This window comes from Octodon degus, unplaced genomic scaffold (genome assembly GCF_000260255.1).
Source record: "Octodon degus isolate 3935 unplaced genomic scaffold, OctDeg1.0 scaffold00012, whole genome shotgun sequence".
NCBI lineage: Eukaryota > Metazoa > Chordata > Mammalia > Rodentia > Octodontidae > Octodon > Octodon degus.
This window is the reverse complement of record NW_004524588.1, coordinates 15,045,842-15,068,832: the sequence shown is the minus strand read 5'-3', so window position 1 is coordinate 15,068,832 and position 22,991 is coordinate 15,045,842. Positions and strand designations below refer to the sequence as shown.

The 22,991-nt window shown below is 39.4% G+C and overlaps 1 protein-coding gene across 1 annotated transcript in view; it reads right to left on the bottom strand.

Annotated features, from left to right (window-relative positions):
• Positions 1 to 361: 361 nt before the first annotated feature.
• The window catches only part of LOC101574711 (protein NPAT), a 50,343-nt gene continuing 27,713 nt past the window's right edge, over positions 362 to 22,991 (bottom strand). Inside the window, exons 11-18 of the mRNA XM_023709500.1 lie at positions 19,765 to 19,861; positions 18,457 to 18,567; positions 12,636 to 14,294; positions 10,729 to 10,844; positions 10,549 to 10,657; positions 4,682 to 4,742; positions 3,449 to 4,580; positions 362 to 1,781 (exon numbers count right to left, since the gene is read on the bottom strand). Coding sequence (XP_023565268.1) covers positions 1,704 to 1,781; positions 3,449 to 4,580; positions 4,682 to 4,742; positions 10,549 to 10,657; positions 10,729 to 10,844; positions 12,636 to 14,294; positions 18,457 to 18,567; positions 19,765 to 19,861 — 3,363 coding nt within the window. The 3' untranslated portion in view covers positions 362 to 1,703. The remainder of the gene's footprint in view (positions 1,782 to 3,448; positions 4,581 to 4,681; positions 4,743 to 10,548; positions 10,658 to 10,728; positions 10,845 to 12,635; positions 14,295 to 18,456; positions 18,568 to 19,764; positions 19,862 to 22,991) is intronic.

Here is a 22,991-nt window from a genome sequence, read left to right as displayed (position 1 = left end):
TCCCCACACACCCTCAGTATCGAGATGGGGCGGTGCAGAATGTGGAGCAATGTGCCCCTGAAATATACTGCCTGTGGTATATTTTAACTCCAAGATGCAGTCACTCAACATCCGGCTGTTAAACCAGGTTACCAGGTAATGTGTAGGACACTTAGATTTTTAGGACAAAATGAGGACTATGATTTAGCTCTGAAACACAAAACTCTAACTACAATTGACTAGATGTAGTGGCTCCTGCCTTGTTAAAGTTCCAAAGTTAACGAAAATATTTATTCGAATCTAACTGTAGTACAGTATCAAGTAAATATTAACTGCATAGTTAGAGACCACCGTCACATCATAAAAATTTCTTATAACCCAAAATTTCTGCAGCACAGTTTAGCAATGAAGAAATCATTTCTACATTGAACACTTGTATTAGAATAGGATGGATTTATTATTTTAAAGACCCAGTACAAAAAATGGTTGAAGAAAGTGACTTTCAACAAAATATACACCTGTGTAAAAAAATCCTAATGTACGCACATTTAAACAGAAAGCACTTAAGCATACTTTAATATCTAGGCACAATTGGTCAGGTATTAATTATAATTCGTTATTTAAAAGTTTAAACCGGTTCTTCAACTTGACTGCTGTTAAGTGAGTTCAGTACGGAGAAGGCACCTCTCTCTCCCCCCGAAGGGCCTCTCGAGAGCATCTGTGTAGAACACTTTAAGGGACACACAGTGTGGATACCGTCATATAACACACCCCATGTTAGAAGAAACTAAAATATAACACTATGATTTCTCTTTTTACATCTTTTGATGGACATGACTTTCAGGACACCAGAAGATAATTCACACAAGCTTTAACTTAAAATACAAGGTTTAAATTAAATGTGCATCACTCACTACTGTATGAAGAATTAGTGCAATTCGTTACATCCCTAGTGCTTAGGGCAAAGTTTATATATACTGAGAAATCGCAACTACTTTGTAACTCAGTTTTGTATGGCTCAAGAGTCTACCACTTAATGTTCTGTAAAAGATGTAAGGGAAGAATCAGAACACTCAATAAATGGCTTACAAAATCCTCTTTATAACAAAGAGAACAGAATGACCACATGAAATAAATTGTAACATTTTAAGAATATAGTTTATACTGCAACTACAAGAAAGGGCGGTAAAGTACTGAGTCTAGGGAGAAAAAATCCATCAAACTATTGATTACTACCAGCTGAGGTAGTTTTCATTTTTTGTACTTAGTGGCTATATATTTAAATATCTTTTTAAACAATGGCTGAAGGTAATTTATAAGGATAAGGAACAGTTTCCTTCAAAAGAAATGAGACACTATTCCGGATGAATAAACCTCGAGCATCGTAAGTCGAAAAACTCAGTGTAAGAACATTAGGTGATTTAACCTCTATTTTCACAAGATTTACACAGTATTTACAATATGCAATTGTCAAAGCTGTACAGTTTTTGCAGACTGGCTTTACTTACATTTCTGCTAATTTTTTTTCCCAAAATAGAAATATATCAAGTCTATTTACAAACTAGGGTGCTGCTTCATAAACAGCATGATTAAGTATAAAGTGAAACTTCAGTACAATGGAAAGTGCAGGTCATGTTTTCAATTTCTGTCAATATCCTATTCCCCACACCCATAGTTTAAGGGATACAAGATTGAAACAACCAAGGTTCTTGTGTTTAAAATGCTTACTCATCATAATGTAATGATAATAAAAATTTGTCCACATCCATTCCTGCTGGAAATGAACCAGGTAGCTTCTTTTTCTGTGGGGAGAAAAAAAGAAACAAGGAAAAATAAACAAGGCTGGTTTTCTCATGAAGTAAGACACCTAGAGCACAATATTGGGTTCTTCCATATGCTACCAAAATTGCCAATTTTTTTTAATCTTTTAGAATTTTAGTTCTATAGAAGCAGAGATGTTTTATAAACCCAGAATTTACATATGAAGTGTTGCCAAAACAGAATGTTAAAAAAATTACAGTAAAACACCCATTGCCATTAATTCCTCTAAAAATAACCCCCCCTTTTGAGCACACTTATCCCATCTTTCTTGCACTTCTTGAAGCTCCTCTGGAAGTTTTCCTTCCTGTCCTTAAGTTTGAATACAGTGAAGAACACAGTGAAGGCTGCTGCCAAGCGTCATCCAGTAGGAAGGCAGGCTCGCAAAGACATTACAGTGTGCTTGTGTGTCCTCACCCACTTTAATCACTGGACCTGGCATGTGTGACTTCTGGTTTGCCCCACAGACAAGATGACCATGAAAGTAAACATTGTGAACTGATTCAGCCCACTCAGGCGGCCATAACAGCAGAACACTACATAAAAATGGCCAGATGATAGGATAAGTATGTCTGAAATGAGGGAATTTTGAGGTGAATTAATAGCAATGTGTCTTTTCCTTTTAATAAATTAAAAACAAAAATTTCACCATGTTTTTTGAACATAATTCTGTATTTTAATGGTACTTAAGCATTAGTCTAGGGTAAAAAGCATTATACAAGTCCAGGGTCTAACAGTGCTGCTGAATGATACAAGACAGAATGCTCATATACAGTGACTGCTACTACAAACTGTAAGCCTCAGAAAGCTTTATGAAGATAGAGCAGCAGGCACTTAGCAAGTTGCACACATTAAATATATATCAGGTGTTTTCCATACACTGCATGTAGTTCCCAAAGCCACAAGAGAACATGTGGCAACATCACACAAATTGATGAGACTAATAATCAGAGAAGCCAGGTTTCACCATGGTCAGTGGCAGTGTCAGAATGTACACATGGGAAATTCACACAGGTACACTGCTTCTCCAACAATCGTGTAATTAGCCATCCGTGAAAGGGAACTTCCAGAAGTGCTACATGTAAAGAGCAAAGTGATAATGACAGGATAAGGATGTCTGAAATGAGAGCGAGTGGGAAAGATGGCCACGGTTGTTTATTACCCAAGGCAGTTTGCAAAGAAAAAAATTTTCCAAATGCTTCTGTTTGCAAACCAAATTATTTATAAATTGAGGCACCACTGTGCTTGCTTCAACTGACTGAATAGTGGTTTCCCAATCTTTCATTTATTTTGGTGTTCTCACAAAATAAAACCTGTGTCCTACCATGACAAACATTCGCCTTTCCCAAGCAAGATGTTACAGGGAAATGCCTCAGCAATTGCTTTAAAATGCTATTTAATCTACATGACTTTCTCTGAAACAGGGTCCCACTGTATAGTTTATCTCAGCCTTGAACTCACAGCAATCCTCCTGCCTCAGCCTCTTGAGAGCTGGGATACACAACTTCTAAGTACCACAATGACTAAGGAACACTGCTATTACATGCATTTTATCAATCAAAACAGTTCAATCAGGTTGTGGCAAAAACTGAATTTTCTGAGCACTGAAGCAAAGAAAAGGTAGAGTTTTGAAATTAAAACTTAAACTTGCCTTAATTTTCTTCTTTTTCATTGGTATTGATGAATTTGCAAGACTTTTACTAGAAGTGCGGGAGTTCCGTTCACGCTCATCTAACTCTTCGATTTTCCTTTTTTTCGTGGTACTCCTTGAAGATGTTCTAAATTGCTGTGTGTTGTCTTTTAGCGGAGTTGTGGAAGCAGTCCTGGAAATGGCTGCTCTGGAGAGGATCATGAGCGTGTGGGCAGCCATGCTGACACTATTCTCACTGCCTGTCTCACTGGCAGGGCTGCAGGCAGGCAAGTCTGGAGTGATAGGAGGGATCATTACTTTGGGTGCGCTACTGTCGTCACCAAAACGCCTATTTGAAGGAGCCTTGATGACATCCGCAGCTTCTTCTCTCTGTTTTTCCCCTGCTCCTGAGCCAGGTGTCCGGGGAACAGGCAAATCACCCTCGGCAAGTCTACTTACTGGGCTATGCAGCTGCACGTCGTGTAATATTTCTGTGGCACTCAAACAGTTGGTAGACTTCGTTTGCTCTTGCTTTAGGTCCTTCATAGCTGCACCTACTGAAATAACATTTTTACTGTTTGAAGATGCAGCTTGTTTTTTGGTCAATTCCTGTAGTGAAGATGCTGCTTTCTCACTTCGTAAACTCCCATTTTGCTGCCCAGTAGACAATCTTGAAGGATCTGAATTTCTCTGCCTTTCCATATCACTGCATAATTCATTTTCCTTATTAGCCGTTGCTTTATGGAAGGATTCAAACACTATTTCTGTTGGTGAAACTTTCTTATCTGATTGACTTTCTTTTATGGTGGTATGCCGACTAGTAGCACTTTCTGATTTAGATAAAATCTTGGGAATAGGTGTTTTCTCTCTCTCTTTTTTGGTGGCATTAGAAGGGGGTTTTAACATGGACGACACCGTGGGTGAGTCAAGATGAGAAGCAGAAACGTCATGCCTTTCTCTACCTTGGGATACCACCTTATGGCCTGATCCCTGTGTGTTTGCCACCGAAGAAGTGCTATCAAAACACAGCACACGTCTATGGCTTTCAAATGGTTTGTTAGCTGGAACTATGCTCTCTCCAGTGAAGGAACTTGTGATCTCTTCCATTTTTTTCTCAACTCCTGTGGCCATATTCTTGTCAGGAGCTTCATTTCTGGGGAGTGGGGGGGAAATGTACGTAGCAACATAAAGAAATCCATTTGCTTTTAATCTGAGCATTCAAATAATCATCCACAGAAACTACTTGATACTCACCTTTGCGCAAGACATCCAACTGAATGACTTGATGAATCTGCCAGTTTACTGACCTGCTTTCCTGAAATTAAGGATATAACATATGACAATATTACATAGTGTAAGAAAAACGTTTCAAAGCACTTCCATATACTAATTTTTTAAGAAGCATTTTGCAATATATACAAAACTGCCATCCATCTATTCTACAGAGGAAATCTAGATAGGGAGGCAAATTATTTACTTCAAATGCAGGTAAACAGAATTTCAGTCTGCACTATAGTCAGGCATCAGAGAGGGAATGATTTTAGGGCTCTTATGGATACCAAAATTTACAGATGCTTTTCTGTGTTTGTTGTAAGTTTGTTTTCTTTCTTTCTTTTTTTTAAGGGTAATGGCTTATAGGTTGTAAATTAGGCACATATCTGTAGGTTATTTAAAATGTAAATGCACATAAACAGTTTAGGGAACGAAGACTAGAAAGGTCTATATGTTTTTAGCACAGATACAACATTTCTCCCTGAAAGTTTTCTTTTCACTTTTTTGAAAAAGTCTCATTATGCAGCTCAGATTGGCCTCAGACTTGCCATGCAACCCGGGCTGGCTTTGAATTTATGGTTCTCCTGCCTCAGCTTTTCAATGCTGGGATTACAGGCATGGATTGCCATTCCTAGTGTCCCATTAAAGTTTTCTACTTGTGGAGGTTGAATCTGGATGCTGAACATGCTCAGAAAGGGGCCAACTGCACTTACATCAAGACAGCTATTTAAAAATTTACCCATATAACTACCATGCTTCCAAGACTAAGTCACTAAAGCAAATAAAAGTTCTTTTAAAAATTTTCATTGCTATTTATCAATTAAACTATGGAAAAAAATAAAAAATAAAAATTTATCTCTACTTCTTAAGTTTTTGGGGCTAAAGCCTTGCTATGTGGTTCAGGTTGGCCTTGAACTCCCAATGGCTTCAGTCTCTCAAGCGCTGGGATTACAGGCAAGAACTACTTTCCCAGCTCAAATTTAATGCTTTAAGCTGTCCTTTGTTTTTTCCTACCAGGAATTGAACTCAGGGCCTTGTGCCTGCCAGGCAGGCGCTGTGCCACTGAGCTATATCCCTGACCCTGATGAATGTCTTTTGAATGGCCATATTTGCCTTTTTTGTTTTTGGTCCTTTTGATTTCACTATTTTTTTGGTTGACTTTTTTTTTTAAGGTGAGGTTTATTTTTAGTTTTTGGTGCCAAGGAATGAACCCAGGGCTTCCAGCTTGCTAGGCAAGCATTCTACTGCTGAGCCAAACTTCCAGCCCCTGAACGACCACATTTAAATGCTTGGATTTTTCATTTTAAGTTCCACAGGTTCACATGGGGAAGCAGCATGATACAAAAAGTAGAAAGGGTAAGAGAGATGAGATCACGAATGACCTTGTGCATTATGGTCACTTGTGATCTCTGACTATCTAAGAGTTATATATGGGGAAGATGCATGAATACATGTATGTTTTGGGAAGATCAGTCTTACAACAATAGGAAAGACAGAACAGAGAAGAGAGATAACTGAAAGCAAGAATTCTTGTAAGATAGTTCTAAATACTCCATAGGTCTTCCAGAAAAAAAATGGGCATTCACATGTACATGAAGGTAAAGGTAATATTAACTATGCATGGGGGAGGCAGGGCGGGTCAGTGAAGTGGCAAGCAAGGACTTAGATACATACAATTTAAAGATTGTGTTATAAAAATCACCAAGGGAAATACCTAATAATATCAACAAAGGAAGTAGTGCCAACCAAAGAAATGAAAGTAAAAATGGAAGTCCAAAGCACATGGCAGTATCAGATTGGCATAAACAGTTTCAGTAGAGATCAGTGAGATAGCTCAGCAGACTAAAGTGCCTGCGTAGGCAAGCGCAGGGACTGCAGTTTGTTCCCCGGCACCCTGAGGGTGGGCTGAGCCAGCCAGAGTCTGGGCATAGTGGCGCATGCCTGAAATCCCAGCGCTGGGGAGGCTGAAGGCAGGAGGATCACCATGAGTCCAAGCTGCACTGTGAGACCTTGTAACAACCACATACATTAAAAAAAAAAGTTTCAGTAAGAAACAGAAGACAATACAGTAATTTGAATAAGGACTAGGAAATAAAGAGGTGTTGGGGAATAAGGTACAGATGGCAGGAGGGATAAACATGCAAGTTTACACACAACCAGAGAGGGAAAAAGCCAAAAAAGAAAAGTATGTAAGAAAAGGATATCTGCTCCTGAAGGATGTACAGGAGCAGATACAATCATGAACACAGCCTGTATAACCTTTGAGAGAATGAGAAAGGATTCTTCTTTTACAAGAGATGAGAAAAGAGAAGAATGACATTGGAAATAGAACAGATACATACCAGATCTGGGAAGTTTTTTTTTTTTTTTTGTGGAACCAGAGACTGAACTCAGGCCCTTGCGCTTGCCAGGGAAGCGTTTATTCCACTGAGCCATTTCCCCGACCCCTACATACCAGATGGAAATGATTAGAAAGGAAGTTTACTACTGATAGGATAGAAGATCAAATCACCAGCTAAAACTGAGAAGGCAGGGATTAGACATATGAGATTAGAGATGTGCAAATCTCAAAACCATTTGAAAGAGGAATGGGAAGGATTTAAATATTTAAAATGCTTGCCAAGTGACAGCTAAGTGAGAAATCATTTTAAATGATAAGAAATGATACCACTTTGTTGTTTTACCTCTTTGTACAAGTGCTGGGGATTGAACCCAAGGCCTCACCCATGGTAGTGTAGTCATGTGCTCTACGGAAGAAACTTAAGGCAGAGGAATCTGCAAACCATCTGCTACAGTCATCAGGTCCTGAAACAAGCTGTTACTTGGTACATAGTGCCTCCTCTCCTTTTACCTTTATCACATACTGCACCATTTCTTCCTCAAATATTTTGTTCTATTTGTTTGAAATTACTCTGGTGTGACTATGTTTCAGTATTGGCTGGGTAAAGTTTGTGCTCTGCTCTTCTTAGCTAACCATAGATTTATTCTTCCTTATAAATTTAACCACCAGTTTTGCCAATCCGCAAAATCTTTTACTTGCGCGGGTGAGACAGCTCAACAGATTCGATTTGATCCCTGGCACCACATGACATGCCGGCCCCAGAACCCAGGTGTGCTGCACTCGCTACTGAAAGCAGGCGTGGTGGTGCACGCCTGTAATCCCAGCGCTGGGGAGACTGAAAACAGGAGGATCATTACTGAGTCCAAGGGGAAAAAAAATCTTTTAAACTGGAATTGTATAGAATATCAACTGGGAGCTGATATCTTTATAGGGTTAAATCTTCAAGTCACAAACGTGGCATTTCCTATTTATTTAGAACTTCCTATAGATCCCTGTAGAGATTTAAAATTCTTTTTCTAACATTTTTGGTTAGGGTATCTCCTTTGCCGTTTATGATTTTTGTGGTCATTGTAAACGATACCTTGTTTTCTATTACATTTACTAACTTTATTGCTGGCATAGAAATTTTAGTAAAGTAATCATGCCTGGCAACCTTGTTTAATTTTTACCAGTCCTAATCAGTTTTCTATTAATTCCCTGAGGCTTACTGTGTAAAAATCACACCATTTGCCATAATAATTTACTCAAATTTATTCAAATTTTCATACCTATTTTCTGGACCACAGATATATGATAATTTGCATATGGTGAAGGTAAGATCAGCTGTCACTAGGAAAAAAATGGATTAATACTACTTTATTGGTGCTGGAAGGACTGGATTCTTGTATCTATATAGAAGTTGAGAATGAGTAGCCTTGTTTTGTTCCCAACTTCAGTGAACATTTACCATAGAATAGTCTTTAAGAACTTATCATAAAGACATGGAACTTACACCAATTTTTCTGTATTTCTGCATTAAGTCTGTAATGGCATAAAAAATAAGCGTAACACTGAGAAGACATTTGTGATAAGGTTATAAAAAAAAATTCCTCAACAGAAAAGGATATGAAGAAGCAACTCATAGAAAGGAAAATAGTTCATCTGTAAGAGATGATTCTGAACCTTACTAGTGATTATAATAATGCAAAATGAAGTAAGACACTCCTGTACCATTTTACACCATCACACTGGCAAAAATTAAATAAATATTACATGGTATTGAGCACTGGTAATGTTATGGGTAAAGAAAATAATGAAAGAGTGAATTCTCTGATTCAGAAAAATGTAGTCAACGCTGAAAAAAGAAAAAAAGAATCTAATCCTGGGTGTATACCCTAAACATATTTGTACAGGCCTACAAAGGTACCATCTACAAGTGTTCATCATGTCACTATAAAAACTGTGGAAATACCTTACAAGTCCATTCATAAGTTTATGCAAATGATATATTTCCAATGGTCTTTAAAAGGAAAAAAAAAGGTAAGAGAAGGAACAGAAAAATAATACAGAGATGCTACAATGAGACAAAGTTCAACAGGGTGTAAGTAAATCAAAATACAACTTAAATCCCAATTACCAGATGAATAACCTTCATCATAATGATAAACTGAGCTGATCGTAACATTTAGTGAAGTTCTGTGTATCACTGTCCTTAAAACACTTGACTAGTAAAGACAAACATTCACAACGTAATCTGGTAAGTGCTGTAGCAAAAATAAGATTTAAAGAAAAACAAATAGGATAACCACCTCTGACACAGATTGGTAAAAGTAGCACCTTCGGATAAAGCTACCTTTATGTTTGAAAGATGAAAACAAGATCAAGGGTGACAGCTGAAGGAGAAAAGAGAATTCTGAGAAGACACAGGAGGAGTAAAAGGGTAAGTGAAGACCACCATGGATAAGAGGAGCAGCAAGTACTGACAGAGTCCACGCTGGCCACTGGGAGGAGCTGAGAAGTGGGCGGATGACAAGGTGTGTGTTACTCAGCCCCCGGAATTTCAATTTTATCCTGTGGGCAGGTACTTCCCAGTGTGTGGGCAGGAAGCAACACACATATGTGTATGAGAGGGAAAAAGGCATTCAGCTAGCAACAAGTAAACAGAGACAACAAAGAAGTGGGACTAGATTAGGACAACACTGACATAACTTAGTTGAAAATAAGTATTAGTACTAATGAAATGTGTGTTAAGAGTGACTCCTGAGGGGCTGGTGAGATGGCTCAGTGGTCTAAAGCACCTACTTAGAACAAGCTTAGCAAAGCACAGGGACCGCAGTTCAATCCCCCAGCACCACATGCCAGCCCGCCCCTCCCCCTGGTGGGCTGAGCTGGCCACACACACACACACACACACACACACACATAAATAAAAAAAATTTAAAAAAAAAAAAAAAAAAAAAAAAAAAAAAAAAGAGTGACTCCTGAGCTTTTGACATGGTAGATAGCTGGGCCACTGACTGGAGAACAAAACTAAAGCCACAGCTACTCTATGGAAGTGTGCTCTGTAACAGGAGTACTGGCCTCACCTAAGCTTTTTAGAAATATGGAACTTTAGGCACCAAGCCACACCTATTAAGTTAGCATTTGCACTTTACAAAATCCTCAGGTAGTACGTATGCATACTAAAATTTGAGATGTATTACTCTAAATTCTCATACAAATATACTGAGAGCCATTTATCAAACACTTTAAGCATTTAGGAAAAGAGGCAGCACACTAGCCTGAGGAACGCCAAAGAAGGCACAAGACCAAACAGGCAAAAATGAAGAGTCAACAAATAAAAACAGAAGCAAAACTGTTCAGTAATAGAACTGGCTGCCTTGTGACATCTATTCTGCAATACTTCAGGCTAAGGTAAGACAATCAATCTTTAGGAATAGCTAAGCATTCAAAAGGAAGATAATCACGTGTTGCTGAGGACAAATGAACAGAGACATAAGCTGACATCAATAACTTAGGGAAGCGGTACCTATGCAAGCCTTGTTCCTCAGCCCCTGAGCCTTCTGAGATTTTGGAGGAGCGGGGTACTGCGGGATACTTCTATTGCACACAGGTGCTGCTAATGGCATGTGGAGGACCTGGAAGAGAAGCAGCCATTCATTACTGTCAGCAAACCTTCAGCGTACCACTCTCAGCTTTTAAATCGTACCTGCTGAGGAGGTGCAGAAAAGGTACTTCCACTCTGTCCCACCACAGACACTGGGACCATGCCCACCATCCCCTGGAGCACAGGCTGGACCGGAGAAGTAATTATAATGGCAGAACCTGAAAAACCATGCACATTAAAGTAAGATATTTTCCTCAAATCTTCCGGCATAAAACATTTAATTAATATTCTGAAATAAACTCTATGAAAGACCTTTATAATCTACTTTCCTTTTATTTTTAATTTTTTATTTATGCATTTATTTTTTGGTACAGGGGATTGAACTCAAGACCTTGTGCTTGCCAGGAAAGCACTTAAGTCACTGAGCTATCTCCCCAGCCCCAGTCTACTTTCCTTTAAAAAATACTGATTTAAGAACAGTAGTGCAGCCAAGAGAAAGTCTATCTGAATGTTACAGTGTTAAGGAATTTAGCTAAAGGAAAGCATCATGAGTAAGTGCTCCATAGCTAGGAGATTACAATTATAGCTTGATTCCTGTGAAAGAATAAAGGAACTTGAATATGAACACTTTAACAGAAAGGACCCTAACTGCATGAGGATAGCCCAAGACCCTGATCACAACCCTGTTTTATGTCTCAATGGCACTGCTCCAAAAGGGCACTGAACAAGCAAAACTCAGTGAGGAGAAATGAGAATGGTTCCAAGGTCCTTACAAGTCAACCAGTCGCATTGTAGTCCTGTCCTGCAAATGAACTTTTTCTGAATAAACTCACTAACTATCCCTGTTAGGCGGTCTCTCTACTTTTAGGCTCGCTTACTGTGGTCTCTTCAAATACCCATGTATGCTTCTGCTGGTTCCCTTGGCTGGGAGGACTGCTTTTCTCTCCAAATCCTACTTATTTCTCTGAGTGCTAGCCTAAGCTCCATATTTGTACCAATCCTGACCTCTCCTTTAACTCATCAAAACAGCACTTGAAACAGACTCACCAAGTTTAATACATGACTGTCAATGTTTAATCAGCTTTTATTTTTAAAAACTTTTTCATCTATGAGAGATATTATTTATTATGTACTGGGAATTGAACTCGGGACCTTGGCAGGTGCCATACGACTGAACTACATTGCTGGCTTACTCAGATTTTCATGTATGCTTATAATGTAAAAAGGTGGGCAGGGGAAAGGAACAGTATATATAAAAATGTAGATGAGTATGCTGCAAGCTTCATTCTGAGGTGTGTATGCTCAAGGACTAATGGAATGGGCATTTCAATTGCTGCTGTGAAACTGCACATAATAAAATGCCACAAGATCACCTTCTAAACAAAGGAGTCTGAAGCAGGAATTCTATTAAGACAGAAGGCACTGAAAACTTAGATTTTATGGATGAAGAAGTGTTTTTGAAGGGCTCTCTAAATAGATGACAAAGTCCTTAAAATCTACAAGCACAATAAGTATTTTAAAATCTCCCATAATATTTAGATTTTGATAGGTACAGCTATGTGAATGATCAGTTTTTCTTATCTTTTTTTTTTTTTTTTTATCTCTTTCAGGAGCTTATTAGCACATACTTGAGGAGTAACAGGGAAAAAAAGCTTCATAGAGGATTTAACTGAATTAAGCTAGTACAAGAAGGAAGCATAATTACAACTTTAAGTGTATTTTCTCATAATATATATATTAAATCTCCCAGCCAACAACTTCATAAACAAGGGAAATGAATTTCCACAAGATCCCAACTGCTTTTTCCTTTTGCAGCACTGGGGATGAAGTTCATGGCCTTGCATAGTGTAGGCAAGTACTCCACCATAGTTACATCATACCCCTTATCTACACTTTGTTTTGGAGACAGGGTCTCACTATGTACCCTAGACTGGCCTCAAACTCAAGATCCTCCTGCCTTAGCCTCCCAAGTGCTAGGATTACAGGTTTAAATAAGTTCTTAAAGTTACCTTGTGAAAAGTTTGGTGACACTGCTTGGTTGACAGCAAATACACTGTTGGATCTTGGTGGTGTCTGTAGCTTTGGTGGAGGGGGTTGTGTGGGTATAGGTGCAGAATTTCCAGGCAACACCACAACATTAGACTGAGTGACAGTTGTCCCCAAGGCTGTTGGATCAGTCACACAGGTAGCAATGAGAATGTTACTGGAGTTGCCAAAAGCTGCACTTGTGGCTGGCATCAACTGTATGAATCCTCCTTCCTTGGAAACACATGGTGTGACACTGGTTGCAAAAGCAGTGCCGTCTTCACTCTGAGTGTTACTCACTGCAGAGTCCTCAGGTTTGAGTGTCAAAAGGCTCTGCTCCACTGAGGCTGAATCCCCCACTTCAGCAGATAAAACGGAACCTGCAGTGTCTTCTGAAGACAGGCCTTTAGCTAATTCTGCATTTTTGGCAGATGATTTAGCAGGAGAAGATAAAATGATAGTTGGCAAGTTTTCTCCACTGATACTAGATACAGCGCTGGTAAGTTCCGTATCCGAGGAAACAAATGGATCATCACTAATGATAATTTTAAGTGAGACAATATTGGATGCATCCATGTCTGCTGAGTTGTCACTAGACGGTTTCTCATCAGGATTTTGGGACTCAGAATGAGACTTTCCCATGGAAGAACCACCAGGTTCTGAAGGAAGAGAGCAACCACTTTTTATAGCGTTGCCTCCTGGAGGTATCAATGCAACCTCCCCGCAGGTATCCGTTCTACCTAAAAGGAAAATGTTGTCTTCTCCTTTTACGAAAGATGAAGGCTCCTCGGAATCCAAACTTGCTTTGTCAGACTTGCACGACTCAGTCTCATTTTCTGTATGACTTAGTTCAACAGCTGTAGAATCATATGGTTGTTTAATTGAAGCGATTGAATCTTCAAGACGAATTTCTATTTGCTGTTCAGAAACCTGTAGAGCTGAACTTTCAACAGACACAGGTAATACTTTACTTTGAAGTGAAGAATTATCCTGGCAACCTGACAGCTGTGACACAACTGGTAGTACATTATTCATTTCAATTTTACTCTTGTGATTTTCACTAGACTCTGGTGATTTGGAACTAGGGAAATTAGTTTTAAGTCTCACTGCATTGTTAAGACTTTCACAAAACTGACTATTTTTAGATGGCTTTCCAGTCAGTGTAGTATTTTGAGACAAAAGTTGAGAACTTTTCCCAGAGATAATTAAGTTTTCATTGTCCATTTCACCACCAAGTGTAATAAATGAAGTTACCGGTACGTCAGACTGATCAGGCTGTAATGGAGGCTCAGCCGGCACATTTGGAGACAAAGAATTTTTTTCAACCTCCATGGGTCTGTCAATTTCCGAAGGGATCTGACTGGTGTACAGTTCGGTACAATGCTGATTACATTCAGCATGAGAATTTCCTCTTTGGTTAAAGTCATTCAAATTAGGCACAGACTCAAAGGTAATATCAAGGTTACATTTCTGTTCTGTAGGTGTTCCTGTTTTAATAGACTTTTTCTGCATGTCAGAGTCTATGTGGAAAAAATCTTCCTGGGCTTGCTGTCTAAGTACTTCATGGTTGCTGTCATTCTTTAAAACATTTAGTGCATCTTCATTTTGATAGGATGTACAAGTAGGCTGACCAGATTGACCATCTGTAAAATATCAGAATTGTGCAAAGACACATATGTATATATTTATATATATAATGTTTTATACATATGTTTATTTTTTGAAGCAGTCAACTGTACTATAAAACCTATTTTATCAATGAAATCCAAAGTTTCAGCATAACAGTAAGTAGAGGTTTAACACACTGTACTGCCCATTCTCTGTGTATCAGAACCATCTGTATGGGGGGCTGGCAAGATAGCTCAGCTGACTAACCACCTCCTTAGGCAAGTGCAGGGACCATGGTTTAATCCCTGGTACCACATGCTGTGCCAGCCCTGCCCCCCGGGCGGGCTCAGCCAGCCACAGAGTGGAGACATGGTGGTGCACACCTGTAATCCCAGGGCTGGGGAGGCTGAAAGCAGGAGGATCACCACGAGTTTGAGCTGCACGTGGTAAGACCCTGCAATAACCAAATACATTAAAAAAAAAAAACAAAACCACAAAAAACCTATGACAACTTTTCTAATAACTGATGTCTTCTCAAACAACATTCAATTCTCAGAAAACAGACGACATGGAGACTGGGCATGGTGGCACACGCCTGTAATCCCAGAGGTTGGGAGGCTGAAAACAGGAAGATCACGAGTCTGATCTGTGTAGTGAGACTCTGCACTAAATACAAAACAACAATAGACAACACAATGAAGGAAAAGCATAGCAGTTCAAGAACATCTGCTATTTACTAGTGAGTAATACAAAAATTGGCTCCAACTACTAGTGGTAGCAGTAGGTGATTTTTTTTTTTTTTACTAAAGCTGAAATTGATGATATGTTAGAGGGCAGGATAAAGGTTCACTGCCTAAAGCAGTCAAACTACTTCCAAGTCTTGAGGAAAATATCCTGCCTGGATACTGTAGGCTATCAGTCGCTAGGCAACCTCATGTCTTGCAGCTTTGTAAAGGTATAAAGGCCCTTACTGGGGAGGAGCCACCATTTAACCCAGTTCTTACCTTCATGTCTATTTTTCCTCATCCCTGCTGCTCAGGGGCAAAAAATGGACCGCAATGAGAGACCAATGGATCCCTACATTTTACATCATCAGTATTTGAGCTTTACATATTGTTTAACATTCAACACACACTTAGTGAAGACCAACCACACATTCATAGTACTAGAATACAAAGATAACTGATCCATTACCTGCTTTTTATTTTTATTTTTTTTCCTTTTTGAGAGAGAGTTTTACTATACCAGCCTCAAACTCTCAGTGATCCTCCTGCCTCAAGCTCCCAAGTGCAGGGATTACAAATGTGCACTACTATGCCTGGCCCCATTCCCTGATCTGGCAGAGGTTAGTATAGTTAGGGAAGCAGACATAAGATACAAAGTTACATCAAATGTTGAAAACAATAGGAATAAAAGGAACCCCTTTCTATTTATTGAATAGGAAAAAATGTTACAAGAAGATATGGGGCCGGGGAGATAACTCAACAGAATAAGCGCTTGCCTGGCAAGCACGAGGGCCTGAGTTCAATCCCCGAAAAAAAAAAAAAAAAAAAAAAAAAGATAATGAAGTGATCTTGAAAAATAATAGAAAATTATGGATAGAGTTAAGAGGAAAGGGCATTTTAGAAAACAAAACAGCATTGATAAAGTATTCAGTTTAGGGCAGAAAACACCAACTTGAACAAGTATGAGAAAAAATAGGGAAAACCCATAAAAATGTATACCAAACACTATAAAAGCTGTGACCCTGATAAAAATGGGTATAGAGGGGCCAGGGAGATGGCTCAGTAGAATAAATGCTTCCCTGGCAAGCACAAGGGCCTGAGTTCAATCCCCAGTTGCGAAAAAAAAACCAAAAAAACAAAAAACAAAAAACAAAAATGGGTATAGAGCCCATTCAAATCCTTATTGTTGGGGAGGATAGGAGAAATTCACTTAGGCCATATAAGTTTTGGGGAGGTAAATACGTTCAGGAGGATGGGATATAGGGGATTGAACCCTGGGCCTTGCACGTTAGTCACATGCTCTATCCCTGAGCTACAACCCTTTCATTTTGAGACCAAGTCTTGCTAAGTTGTCCAGGCTGGCCTCAAACTTGTCCTTCTGCTTCAGTCTCCTGAGTACCTAGGAGTGCACCACCACTGCTGTCAGGAGCAGTGAACACACATAAGAAAAGATAGTTCAAGTTTTGTCTTGTGCAGGGTGGAGTGTAAATGAAGTGTAGTCTTTTACACATTACATGCAGTGAGAAGCTAATGCACCTGGGGTGCAGTGTAAGAAGAAATGGGAGATGAGCTGGGGTGTCGGGAGAGGACGTGAAGAAGGAACGTAGTCTGAGGTCGCTCAAAGCAGTTTTTGAAAACAAAGAGGTAAAAAATCAAGAGCCACACAGCTTTTTAGAATTGGACCAGGGTATAATAAATATGTGAGCAGAAAAGATGACATAACAAACTTTGTTGCAGACACAAGGAATGGAGATGGTACTAAAATTATATAAAGTCAGCAAGAAGTATGAAAAGCTAGGATAACAGTTAACTCTAAGGAACAGGGAGGTGCAGAGCTGTGACTCAAAAGTGGTTTCTATAGTTCTGGCAATGTAATATTCTTCTTTTAACTCTGAGGTAATTACTTGGATATAGTACTTGCTTGTTATTTCAATCAGTCACATACTTTTTCTTGTTTGCTTTTTTGAGACATGTTCTGCTATATAGTTCAGAAGTGACTTGAACTATGTACCCCTGAATGGCCTCACACTGACTCCTGTTTCAGCTTTTTATGTGTTGGATTACAGGTGTATGTCACCACACCCAGCTGAGCCAATTTTTATTGTGTACTTCTGTATTGGTCTATTACACTAAAGTAAGAGTAAGTTCTTTTATTCTTAAATTTTTATTTTTTGTATGTATGTGTATGTGTGTGTGTGGCCAGCTCAGCCCACCAGGGGGCAGGGCTGGCAGGCATGTGGTGCTGGGGATTGAACCGCAGTCCCTGTGCTTTGCTAAGCTTGTTCTAAATAGGTGCTTTAGACCACTGAGCCATCTCATCAGCCCCAAGAGTAAGTTCTTTAAACACTTGCATATAGCACTTGCCTGGCAAGTGCATGGGCCTGAGTTCAATCCCTGGTTCCACAAAAAAAAAAAGAATGAATATAAATAAATAAAAATTAGCATATATTTCAAAACTCTCAAAACTATTTTATTGCTAGCTTCCCTTCTTTTAGGAGATGGCTCCTCGGGCTCTTACTCTATAAGAGACAGAACTACAGTGATTTAGTGGACATAGTAGATACAGCTTAAAAAAAAAATCACACATCTTCAAATTCAAATCTCTCACTATACTACATAATTTGCCCTGCACAAATGAAATAGATATGGGGCTGGGGAGATGGCTCATTGGAATAAGCGCTTCCCTGGTAAGCGCAAGGGCCTGAGTTCAATCCCCGGTTCCGCCAAAAAAAATAAAAAATAAAATAAAAAAATGAAATAGATATGCTCTGTAAGCTAAATTCACTAGGCTGAATGATATTACATATGAACCCTACAGATCTATACACAGCATTACAAAGAGCACTAAGAATTCAAAGTATTAAAACTTGGAAGTAATCTTAACTGAAAGAAAACTAGAAATACACAACTGATCCATGTAGTGATTTGAACTTCAAATTAAAACAATATTTTATGCCGTTTTATTTATTTTTTTTCAGTACCGGGGATTGAACTCAGGACACTGCACTTGCCAGGCAGGTGCTTATTCTACTGAGCTATCTCCCCAGTCCTGTATTTTATGCCTTTTAATTGACACAATTAACCTCCCCCCTTTTTGAGACAGGGCCTCACTACACAGTTCAGGCTGGCTTTGACCTCACTATGTGGCCAAGGTTGGTCTCAAACCTGCAATGATCCTCTTGCCGCATCCTCTCAAATGCTGGGATTACAGGTGTGCAGCACTATGCCTGGCCTTACTAACATTTTTATTTTTATTTATTTATTTATTTATTAAATTTATTTTATTTATTTTTTTTGTGTGTGTGGCCAGCTCAGCCCACCAGGGGGCGGGGCTGGCTGGCATGTGGTGCTGGGGGATCGAACCGCAGTCCCTGTGCTTTGCCAAGCTTGTTCCAAGTAGGTGCTTTAGACCACTGAGCCATCTCTCCAGCCCCCAACATTTTTATTAATGACAACAAAATCAAATTCTTACCAGATTCCTGTATTTCGAAAGTACTTTTAACCACCAGATTTGTTTCTTCAGGTAAGACTATATGCTGATTAGAAATGCTTTGTGATATATTTTTACTGTTCTTTGTTTTACCTGTTAAAAAGAGAACAGGGAAATAAACAGAAACAAGCATGAATGACTACTACTTGACAGTGGTCAAATGTCAAACTTTGGTTTTAATTATGGCTTGCTGGATGCTCTTAATATGCTGTTTAGTATGTCATATATATATGTATACCTATGTTTTTTTTTTTGCTATTTTTTAGGGAAGGGTCTGCAGGGTGTTCAGGGTCTCACTGCTAGACTGGACTCCTAGTGATCCTGTTTACAGCGTACCAAGTGCTGGGATTATAGGCATGCGCCACCACACCCAGGTGTGCGCCATCATGCTGTCTCAATTGCTGTCTCAGTGCACCCGGGGGTGGGGCTGGCACAGCAGGCCCTGGGATCGAACTCCTGGCCCCTGAGCCTGCTTGTAGGCGCTTTCATCTGCTGAGCTATTTGGCCGGCCCAGTATGTCATTTGTAAGTGTGAATGAATGATTTTCCCACCAGAGGGGTTCTTGGTCTCTGCGCTTGCCTAAGCAGGTACTTAGTCCACTGAGCTATCTCACCGGCCCCCTGAACTCACTCTGTAGCCCAGGCTGGTCTCAAACTCCCAAGGATTCTCCTACCTCAGAGAACACTTTCTTGAAAGAGTCTCACTTATGCCACCCAGGCTAGACTCACACCTGGAGCTCTAGCAATTCTGCCTTGGTCTGCAGCTGTGCACATCATAGGGCCTGACTAGCACTCGTGGTTCTTAAACCTGAGCCTGTAGGAGGATCTTCTAGATGGCCCAGGAATTTCCCATATTTAGCACACTCTCAGATAATGCGGCTACTACTCACTTAGAGAACCACTGTACTAGAACATAGGACTATGATAAATTGCGATTATATTGTATTCCTTTTATATCATTCAAGTGTGTTACTTCTCAGCCTTTTGGCTAACATCAAGTGTAGTACATTATTCAATTGTGTTTATGTCTTATAATAGGCCTCAACAAATTTCATTGTCCAGAATGCCAACAAAAAACAAAAAATCCCCATGTTGTTCTCTATTTTTATAGCTGATGTTCAAGTAAAAGTAATAAAATAAAAAACTCCTTTAAATATCCATAAATGCTTGGTTTAATGAAACGGCACCTATTTCAAATGTTCTAGGTAATGCTGCTTCATTCTGGTTAAGTTACTGAAGAGACTGGAAAACCATTTTGTTGTAACTGTCTTGACGAAACCAGGGAACTCACCATAGTCAAACAAATCAAACAGCGCTTGAAATGCTGGGTCTGATTCTGTTTGTTCCAAGATATCCTGTATAGCTTCTTCAGACATGTGGATTTCACTCTGCAATTATGAATTGAAGGCATGCCCTTAATTAATCACTATGGAATATCAGAAAAATAATTACCAGACATTTTATATTTGTGAATTTTTATGCTGAAGCATTCCCTTTCAAGAACACTTCTTCTGATTTATGTCTTTGGCACCAGAAACAGTACTCAGGATCTGCGCTTCTCAGGCAGGGGCTTGTTCCACTGAAGTACATCCCTGACAATTTTTTCTGATTTTAAGTGTAACACTATGCAATTTTAGAAGAACATAAAATCCCAGCACTTCGAAGGCTGAAGCAGGAGGATTGCTGTGACTTCGAGACTAGCCTGAGCTACAAAGTAAGCTCAAAGCCAGCCTGAACAGTTTAGTGAGACCCTGTCTCAAAAAGACAAAATAAGGGCTGGCCAAATAGCTTGGTGGATTAAAGTGCCTGCAAGCTGGCGCATGGGCTGGGGTTTGATCCCCAGGCCTGCCGTGCTGGCCCCACCCCTGGGGCACACTGAGTCAGCAGACTGGGAGTGGTGGTGCATGCCTGTAATTCCAGCTCTTGGGAGGTTGTAAACAGGCGGATCACTACGAGTCCAATCTAGTAGTGAGACCCTAAACACCCTGTAGACCCTTCCAAAAAAATAAAAAATAAAAGAATAAAAAAATCAAAAAGACAAAACAGAGTAGAAAACAGATCAACTTTCCTTAGTATTTATTTATTTGTGTGTGTGTGTGTGTGTGTGTGTGTGTGGCCAGCTCAGCCCACCAGGGGGCGGGGCTGGCTGGCATGTGGTGCTGGGGGATTGAACCGCAGTCCCTGTGCTTTGCTAAGCTTGTTCTGAGTAGGTGCTTTAGACCACTGAGCCATCTCACCAGCCCAACTTGCCTTAGTTTTGTTTCCAAAAGTTAATCACTTTGGTGAATGTATTCCTAAATTTTAAAATAAAACGAGCACAGTAATTATCTATGCATTTAAACACAAAGCATTCTCCAATATGACCATTATCACATTCGGTGATGTTTTTCTTTCTTTTTTAGTGGAACTGGAGTTGAACTCAGGCCCTTGTGCTTGCCAGGCAAGCGCTTATTCTACTGAGCCATCTCCCCAGCCCTGTGATATTTTCTTTACATACATCTAAAGAACGCTTTAGAGGTTCTTCAGTATAAATATGATTACAAGTTTGGAGTCTTTATACTACATGCTCTCTTCAAATGCTTAAGGATTACTTATCTGTTCTTACTGTAAGTAGCACACTAAAAGCTATTTGCAAGCTTTTAGTGTGCTAAAAGGATGAAAGGAACATAGACAACTTCTCAACTACATTCTATGTGGTAGGATAATCTTGCATAACCATGTATTTTTAGTTTTCTTCTGAGTAAGTCAGATTCCTTTGCTGGAGTTTATGACTGGCAGTGCTATTTTTGGGAACCAGTAAGGGCGGGGAAAAAGATTTACTCCCTAAATTTTATGATTTGTTTTCATGTTTGTGGCCTTGCCTTTACATTTTTTTTTTTTTTTGCAGTACCGGGAATTGAAGTCAGGACCTTGCGCTTATTTTACTGAGCTATCTCCCCAGTCCTTTATGTTTAATTTCAAAAGTACCAGAGCTACATACTCCAGATTGTAAATTTGCTCTTTTGTTCCTTTTACTGACTTACAAATTGAGACTGTTTTGTCCTTTTGTTTTAAAAAATTCCCTCTGCTGTAAAACTGTTAAACCTGAATTTAAACTTTTCACAAATACTGTATATAATAATATGAATAACCAAAAGCAGAAGATTGTCTTTTTTCCAGTTTTTCTTTTTTTTTTTTTTAATATTTATTTATTTATTGTGTGTGTGTGTGTGTGTGTGTGTGTGTGTGTGTGTGGCCAGCTCAGCCCACCAGGGGGCGGGGCTGCCGGGCATGTGGTGCTGGGGATTGAACCGCGGTCCCTGTGTTTTGCTTAGCTTAGCTTGTTCTAAGTAGGTGCTTTAGACCACTGAGCCATCTCACCAGCCCCCCAGTTTTTCTTGAGATGGGGTTTCACTTTGATTTAGGCTGGCCTTTAACTTTTGGTGATATCCTGCCTCAAGCTCCTGAGCACTGGCATTACAAGCATGCGCCACTATGCCCAGCGTGTTTTTGTTTTCTGGTTATCTTCACACTATCAAAGAGTGTTGTGAATTATAGTAAGCTTCTGGTTTTGTGAAGAAAATACAGCAATGATTTAAAGACTACAAAAAGAATCTAGCTCAGATATACATTTGTTAGCTAAGAGAAAAACAGCTTCTTAAAAGAATTACTGGTGGCATATAGGGAACAAGTCACTGGTTTTACCCAGAATTTATCAAATGGAAAAACCGTGCTATAATGAATCACACAGTAATCTTCATGGAGATGTTTACATTGTCCAAGACTACAATACAATTAAAATATAGAGTCCTTATCTCAAAAAAAAAAACAAAAACAAACAGGTTTTGTGTTAAATTTCTTAGTTAACAACTCTTCTATTCACCATCACCGAATCCCAATGGTGAATTTAACTCCTAGTTTTTTTTCTTGGCAGTAAGCCCCACATACACAATTTTTTTTTTTCTATTTTAGGGAAGGGTCTATAGGATGTTCAGGGTCTCACTACTAGATTGGACTCATAGTGATCCGCCTGTTTACAGCCTAAGAGCTGGGATTACACATGCATGCCACCACACCCAGTCTCAAAGTCTCCACATGCCTAGGGGGGCGGGGCCAGCATGGCAGGCCCAGGGATTGATACTTGGCCCCTGCCCCTGCTTGCAGATGCTTTAATCTGCTGCGTTATTTGGCCGGCCCCACATACACAATTATTCATTTAGTTTATAACTCTTCTTTAGCTAATACTTGGATTCATTTAACAAACTAGCTCATTATTTCTTTAAATTATACAGTTTATAGCAGGTAAGAGAAATGTAATATAAACATTTTATAGTACTGTCAATTATCATACACCAAGAAACATATCACAGGGGCCAGGGAGATGTCTCAGTGGAATAAGCGCTTCCCTGGCAAGCGCAAGGGCCTGAGCTCAATCCCCGGTTCCACAAAAAAAAAAAAAAAAAAGAAACATCACACATGAATTAACTGTTATTCAAATTTCTAAAACATCACATCATATGTAAGTATAAATGAGTTTTC